At 38.1% G+C, this 8,114-nt stretch overlaps 1 protein-coding gene across 1 annotated transcript; it reads left to right on the top strand.

The window, feature by feature from the left end:
* The first annotated feature begins 870 nt into the window (after nt 1-870).
* Nucleotides 871-6,160, top strand: LOC142351106 (small ribosomal subunit protein uS8-like). The gene is made up of 2 exons (XM_075403193.1): nt 871-1,159; nt 5,840-6,160. Exons 1-2 carry the CDS (start codon nt 914-916, stop codon nt 5,984-5,986), a joined length of 393 nt encoding a protein of 130 aa, XP_075259308.1. The 5' UTR covers nt 871-913; the 3' UTR covers nt 5,987-6,160.
* The last annotated feature ends 1,954 nt before the right edge of the window (nt 6,161-8,114 follow it).

Here is an 8,114-nt window from a genome sequence, read left to right as displayed (position 1 = left end):
CAGCTAGTGACCTTATTTAAAGATTTCAAGTAATCAAGATAAAGTTTGAAACAGTTTGATTTTTTCAAAATATACCTGAGCCGCGTCTTCGGTAGCAGCAACCACATACCTCAAAGAAGCTCAAGGACAGGGGGCAATGAAGCCCGATTGTTCAGGAGCTCCTCCTCAGTCTGTGTCTGTTGCACCTTCCTTGCCTTGGCTCTCACTTTCCTCTGCCTTTTGCCCAAGTTCTTGCCTTTTCCTTTCTTGAGCAGCCCTCTTAAATTGTATTGATGGCGTAATACTGTCTCCAAGGTCTTAATCTCCAGCCCAGCTTCCTGATGCAGCTGCATTAAAATACAATGTGTTTTTGCGGTAAATTACATACGCTGATGCGATGTTTCATAGTGCGGGCTCAGTGTTCCGTCCATTAGTTGGAGTTTACCGGTTTTCTAAATATTAAAAACGATTGGTCGATCGGATCTTTTCGTTTGTGACCCCCCCCCCCCCCCCCAGCTCAGTAGGTGCACATTATGTGCAACCCCCAACGCATGTGCATTTTTTTGTTGAAACGTGTAAATTACTCAGAATATAACCCTAAGGTTAGATATATACATGCTTTAAAATGTTAATTAAATTAATAATAATTATTTAATTTTAATAATTTTTAATAATGATTTGACGTGTAATGACAAGTCTGTAACTGAGGGATCATAACGTACTGGGGGGGGGGGGGGGGGGGGGGGTGTGAACAAACAGAAAAGATCCGGTGGATCTCTTCCGTTTGTTGCCCCCAGTACTTTATGTGCCCCCCAGTTACAGAGAATGTGCCATTACACAAACGGAAAACATCCCAAGAGAAAACTTTTGAGTCGATATTAATAGATTTTAAGAACAATCATATGCGGATTTTCAGAGCAATAAGTGACACATAATGGTGCGAATGAATGTATTAGCTGACGCGTGCAACGCAATCAACAATGCCGGAAAGAGAGGAAAGAGGCAAGTTCTCATTCGCCCATGCAGCAAAGTGATCATTCGTTTCCTGAAGCTAATGCAAAAGTATGGCTACATTGGCAGCTTTGAGCACATTGATGACCACAGAGCAGGAAAAATCATTGTTCAGCTCAATGGAAAACTGAACAAATGCGGATGTATCTCTCCTAGATTTGACGTTGAGGTTTGTATCTAATTCGATATTGTGTTTTTATATCGCATACCTCAATAGAAATGAAACTAGTTCGAAAGATCTTTCAATTAAATCAAAGTTTTGAGTTGACCTTTTTTATCACCAGTTGGTCTTGATTGGCTCTGGAACAAGTTGTGGCAATTATTAGGATCATGTTGGTGGTTTGTTGAATAGTTGTGATAGCTGGTGATGTGTTTAATAATTGGTGGTTTGTTTTTTCATAGCCGTGAAGCGATAGCTGAGGCTATTATTGGCCTTCTCTTGGTTTTTTTATTTCAAGATTTTTGCTACAACCATATGACGCCACAGTCTCTTCAAATCTGCTTTTTGTTCATTCGTTCATGCAATTTCAACAATTGCGTGCGTGACGTCATTTTTCGCTCTTAGTGGTTAGAGTTTTTTGTTCATTGGCGCGTTTAATTTTTTTTGTCACGTGACGTACCTCACTCTCAAAAATGACTTACTCTCTGAAATTGACTTTACTTTAATTCAGAGATAAGGTTAATTGGTTTTATATCACTCTAATTGAAGGTTATTTAAGAGCAGCTAATGGAAGCAGCAATAATTGTCCATACTTTAATCAAAATTTAACATCTCAGTTCTTAATGAGAACTTTTTTCTGTTTTTTTTATTTTCGTTTTCAGATTGCAGATCTACAAAGCTATTCCAGCTATCTTCTGGCAATCTGCCAGCTATGGTTCTCAATTCAAAGAGTTTTGATAGTATCGGGGAGCTGCATTTTTTAATATGTATGTTAACATATTTCCTTGATTTTTAAGTCAAATTTCAGTGTTGATTGTGGTCACGAAGTGGAGCGAAAAAGAGTGAGTTTGCGGTGCGAAACCTTATCTCCTTATCCTTCTTATTAGGCAAAATCAATTTTAGCAGTCATTAGGTGATTTTGAAGTTTTGTGGACATTTCGAGAATACCAATAAAATACTTAAAATATCTTGATGCGTACAACGCATGCAGACTAATCCCCTTCAACAAAAACCCGGTATTCGACCTAATGGCGTACAAGTTCTTAGTCGCATCATAGGCAAAATGCATCATCAAGCGTACAGAAAACGACCTAAGCTTTTTGGGTGGCAACAAACAACTTTGCCTAGGCCAAAAGTGCGGGATTGAACACTCATTTCACTCTCTGCGCTCGCAATATGAAAAACCTGAAAATGAAGCTGTTCTCCTAATAGACGCAAAAAACGCCTTCAACTGCCTCAGCCTTGACTTGGTAGTTGAAAATATCAAGAGAATTTGCCCCGCCTTGAGTTTTGTTAATCAAAACTCTTGGTCAGCCCCCTCCGATTTATACGTCGCATGTAAAACACTGCAGTCCCTAGGGGGCACAACTCAAGGGGACCCCATTGCTATGGCTTTTTATGGAATAGCCGCCATTCCCTTGTTCAGGCTTTTCCACAATAGGCACGTGTCGCAAAAATGGTATGGCGGCGCAGTAGGACGTTTGGAGGACTTACTCTTGTTCTTCAAACAACTAATTGAACATTGTAGCTATTTTCGGCTCTACCGTGAACGCTCACGAAATGTCAATTAGTAGTAAAAAAGGGGCTCCAAAGATCAAAGCGCTCAGGTTGTTTGAGAGGACGGCAGTTGAAATTTTTGAGGGCTGCCGCGTTCTAGGATCTGTAATAGGTAATGAGACCTTTAAGGAAACCACAGCTGTAAAGTATGCGAGTTGAAAAAATTAGGGCAAGTAGCAAAAACATCTCAAAACGCTTACTCATGCCTAACAAGAGGCGTGCAACAAAAACTAATTTTTGTTTCTAGGACAACGCCAAACTCATGGAATCAAACACAGACGCGGAAGCCAACATCCAAACGCACGGCCTACCGTCGTTCTTCGAGTCTCCGGTGTTTCAATCCCCACGGCGATTTTGTTCTCTACCAACCCGGAAGGGCGGACTAAACATCATGGAGCCAATAGATTACGAAACGCAGGACGCGGGTTCGCTGAGCGCATGCGCTCCTCTCAACCACGAACGCAAAACGCACGACTAACGAACCGCACGCCTGAATAAAATTCGATCGCGTAAGAAGAATCTTATGGAAAGCCTTCAGACCGAGCAACGAAATGATTTTGGAAAAAGGAGCATTGAACTGGCTCACAGCTCTACCGCTTAAATGTTGCGGTTTCATGCTAACCAAGTCCGAATTTAGAGACGGGCTTTGCATTAGATATAACATCGAGGCCAAAAATACGCTCATTAATTGTCCATGTCGTGAAGTTCACCCTGTCACATGCTCTCTACTGTACGAAGGGTGTGTATGCACACATGAGACAAAGCGAGATTCGAGACACCTTCGCTAAGATTATGCATGACGTTTGCTATGGTATCGACGTTGAGCCGACTCTTCAGTTGCTTCAAGGCGAGTCCTTTATACACAAAACTGCTAGCACTGATTAAAACGGGCGACTAGAAATTAAAACGAATGGCCTATGGGGCCAGGTTTAGCCGTTATTTCCTCGACGTGAAGATCTTGCCAAGTCATCCCATTCGCCAAGTCATGCCCGAAAACTCCGTAGAAGCGTTAAAATATCAGGAGTCGTCGGAGTGCCTCAAGTATGAACAACGAATAATTGACATCGAGAAGAGTAACGCTAGTGCTTTCCTGCTTGGGGGCGCAGGACTGCTCGCAACGCGTCCTTTAAAACAACTAGCTAGCAAATTTGCTGAAAAGAAAGACGAATCATACTACTCGGACGCAATTACATACATACGCACGAGAATAAGTTTTGCTCTCCTGCGCAGTGCTATCATATGACTTAGAGGGTGCCGTGGTTCCAAACGGCCGACTGACAGTGATAGTTCATGCAGTGACATAGTGAGGGAGGGGAGACTAGACTAATAACAAATTAGCTTTTAAAGAAATTCAATTCTCATGACGCAGCTCTAAAGAGTTAGTGACTTGTCTTTAAAATTGTATACGATGCAGTGATGTCTAAGTTTATATAGAAATTTACTTCTCATGATGCAGCTTTAAAAGAGCTATAGTGCCTTGTCTTTAAAATTATATACGATGCAGTGATGTCTCATAGTAGGGATCACTACTGATCCATTGGATTGTCCTGCGCCGCTTAGGAGCAAACCCCATTCTTTATATTTCTGAGGATAAAAAATAAAATACTTTATGGGATACTTCAAAATCCACTTGACGCTACAAATAACTGGAGTATCCGCTCCTAACTGTTTTTATTGCTATGCACCAAATGATAAAAAACTTTGAATTTCTTTCGTCATGGTTACAATTCATAGTACAGTTAGTAGTAGTAGTAATTATACCAGGAACTTAATTTTGACAATACTCATTACAATCGTTACTGCAGGTACAGAAACATAAAAAAAATTCAACTTACAAAGTTGAGATCAACGTTTGCGAACGAGACAGTGGCATTTGATTGACCAGGTACACGTTCTTAGTTATACCTAAAATTACAAAAATTTGAGAAAAACGTCTTAAGAGGAGTTACATGAGTACGTTTCCAGAAGCTGGCATACGAGTTTTAGACAGAATGACGCTGAACAGTGAATGTATATTAAATGAGAGGATTTAGAGCAAAAACCTAATGCAAATTGAGGAAAACGGACACAAGCTGCAATGATGCCCGTAAGAACTGTCTGCAGTAGCTCAGGTATCACTTAAATTGCAGGTAGTTTTCCTCCGAGAGATGGACGTCTGGCTTAAATTCATTTTTCATCAACGTCGGTACATCAGTATTAGAAGAAAACTGATTGACGAAAGCTATTGAAGAGATTTGCATTGTCAGGGTTGATCTAAGCTAACTGGTCTTTCTAAAAGCTCCGTACTAGGTACATGATGCCTACCACTAAGTTATCTAAATATTTTAAACGCTGTGTTGGTAGATAGAAGAATATGGGTAGAGTTGAAAACCGAATAGTTGTCTAGTTACATAAACTCGTATACATCCCAGTCAAACTTATTGTTAACTGAGAAACTAGCTGCATGTTTAAGGTTAGCCAAAAACGAATACAAGTTATAGATAGTCTGAATTAAAACTTGACGTCTCAGCTATTAGTATAAGAACTGAAGTGTTTCTTCTTCGCTCTAATTTTGCCCATGGCATATTGACTTAGCAGGTCTACGAAGGTATTGCAGCTATATTCTGGCAATCTGCCAGCTACGTTTATTAATGTTTTTTCGTATGGCAGATTTCTTTCATCGTCGAAGGAAACAAGCCGAAGGACAAAGCGTGAACAAGTAGTGCACTTTTCAAAACTAATAGTGGGCGCATGGTTGTTGAATTTCTGGGAAGACATAGTTCATTTTGTAACGGGGAATATCTGATGCACGGATCCTTGGTGGGGATTTTCCCACTTTCCTGAATTTGTTAGATATATATTTGAATATTGAGTTAAATAGGTTTCCCAATTTGAAATCGTTGGCACCTGCAGAACTTGTTTGTTGTACTAAGTAGCTATTTACATTAACATGTTAACAATATTTTTTTAATGGAGAAAATTTTGTTACAAGAATCTAAGAGCAAATTTTGTTGCATTTTTGTTGTACGATTTGACTTAAGAGCAATTCAGCCGACATTAGTGGGTGATGATGTTATATGTATGTTAAATTGAAGTGCTTTTGTGTTTTTTGTAAAGTAGTTTGTGAATGGAGGATGTGTTTGTGTGTTGAAGGTGGCAGATATTGAGCAGTGGAGTACTCACTTGTTGCCATCGCGTCAGTTTGGTCATGTCATCCTCACTACCTCCTCAGGTATCATGGATCACAATGAGGCCAGGAAGAGGAACGTGGGGGGCAAGATAGTGGGCTTCTTCTTCTAACCCACTCAACTCACAAAAATACCAGAAGAGAGGAGAGACACTACAGCTCCTTCTCATCGCCCATTCTCAAAGACTAAAATGAAATCGTCCTTGATTTAGAATGATCTTTGCTTTCTTCGGGAACCTCGAGGTTGTTTTTGTTACTGTGACGAATTCATTTTTGTCCATCTTTCATTTTGTGAGAGTTCCTATCATAATAAGAAACAATAATCCTTGTTTCTACTGGTTGTTTGGAAACGCATTTTTTAAGTCGGCTGAAAATCAATAAAGAGCAATTCATGATTCCTAAAATAATGGAACAAAAATGAAGCTCATGATAGGTTTAGGAGATTTTGGAACATTTTCTAAGAAAAGCAAAAAAATCTTGAACAAAGAAAATAAAGTGGTTGCATCATTTTTGTGGCTTTAATGTTTTGTTCTTGGAGATAACGTGCAGTTATTAAAAAAATTACCCAGTAGCTTAGTAAATGGAAAACGTGCAAATTGCCGGAAGCCTTTGAGTATAACAGTGAAATAACGACTTTTGCCCAAAATTTTTACTTTCAGTTCGTTGTGATACTATGATGCTATACTGCTCCTCATATGTTACAATATAAATTTAAACAATAGAGGAAACATAACGAATGACACTCAAACGAGAGAATCTCGTCAACTGGTACTAACAAGAATAACAAAGACCTGATACATTTCATTTTAAACTTCTGTCTGTGGCGTTTTCAGTGAATTATTATTTGAATTACTATACATTATTAAATATAAATTATTGTTAAATATGGAGTATTTAGGTTGAAATTTTTTGAAGCTCTGATGACAAAAAAACCGTCAAAGTACGGTGAATGTTACTTATAAAAATCAACTCCCGATCAACTATTTCCCATATGATTCAAAATTATGACAAAAACTCAAAGTCAACTAAATAAGAGATTTCAGGCATGATTTCACTCTAATATATCTGAAATTGAAGATAAAGTTAAAGGAAAATATTCAGAACAATTGATATTTATAATTGATAAAGGATAAAAACTTTGGTTATTTAAAGCTCACTATGGGTTATGTACTGAAATGTCAGCCATTAATAATTAAACGAAAAATAGATCATATCTCTGTTTATACATTTTAACAAGTTTAGTATCTGAACACCGATAAAAACAAATTAATGGTTTTTTGCCAGTTTTGTCTTTTGGGAAATATTGTGCTAGTCTTCACAAAAAACCCAATGCGGTTGCCAATTGACTCTTTAAAAATTTTTGATTGAACTACTCTGCCAAAAGTACACAAAACCACGGGGAAACGACTCGTCTAGAATTCATATCAAATCAACAACTTTCATTTTTTTAAGGTCACACTGTACTTAAAGCTCACCTGCGGAGATGTCAAAAATTATTGCAATCAATCCTCTGGCGATAAATAATTTCCGCTGTGAGTGGAAAATGTTTGATTGGTTCTTCTTTTTAACAGTAGAAAAGCCAGGATGCAATCTAACAGACGAACATGCTAGAAGGAAAAGATTTGGCGTCAGTGGTATAGGATCGTCCTGCCTACAACAAAGAGTTGTGAGCGCCTACAGATAAAGTTTGCTTCTATTGGCAAATAATTGAGCTCAGTTTCCATAAGTTTTTTCAAAAGCCAGTGACAATTTAAGGTGACAATTTGAATTTATTTATCAATCTTTCCCAAACTCAACCGTAAGGGAAAGAGGCAGATTCGACTTCATTCCATCTTTAAATTTATGATCAGCCAACCAACTCTTACTATTTTGAACTTCCCATTCCACAATAGGGCAGGCATAATCTGACATCAAATTTAGTTAGATTTCATTAAATACAAAAACTATACCAGAAACAAGCTCAAAGACTAAGTTCTTAACAAAAATCTGGAACATCATATTCAAACTTGACAATGAATTTAAATACACTGAAGGGGTTTCGCCACTAAATTGCTTTATATTTAAAAAGATTAATAAAAAGTAAAGAATAAAATTGTAGTCAGGAGGTATACCACAAGCAAGAATGCTTGATAAAAAGAAATTTTTGTTTTATCAAATAATTTCCAATAAAAAACGTTGGGAATTATTGTTAAACTTGTGACCCAGAGTGTAAAGATACTTGAGGTTTAAACAAACACCACG

This window comes from Convolutriloba macropyga, chromosome 12, assembly GCF_964194025.1.
Source record: "Convolutriloba macropyga chromosome 12, txConMacr16.3, whole genome shotgun sequence".
NCBI classification, from domain to species: domain Eukaryota; kingdom Metazoa; phylum Xenacoelomorpha; order Acoela; family Convolutidae; genus Convolutriloba; species Convolutriloba macropyga.
The sequence above is the reverse complement of the archived record's forward strand: the minus strand, read 5'-3'. Positions and strand labels throughout refer to the sequence as shown.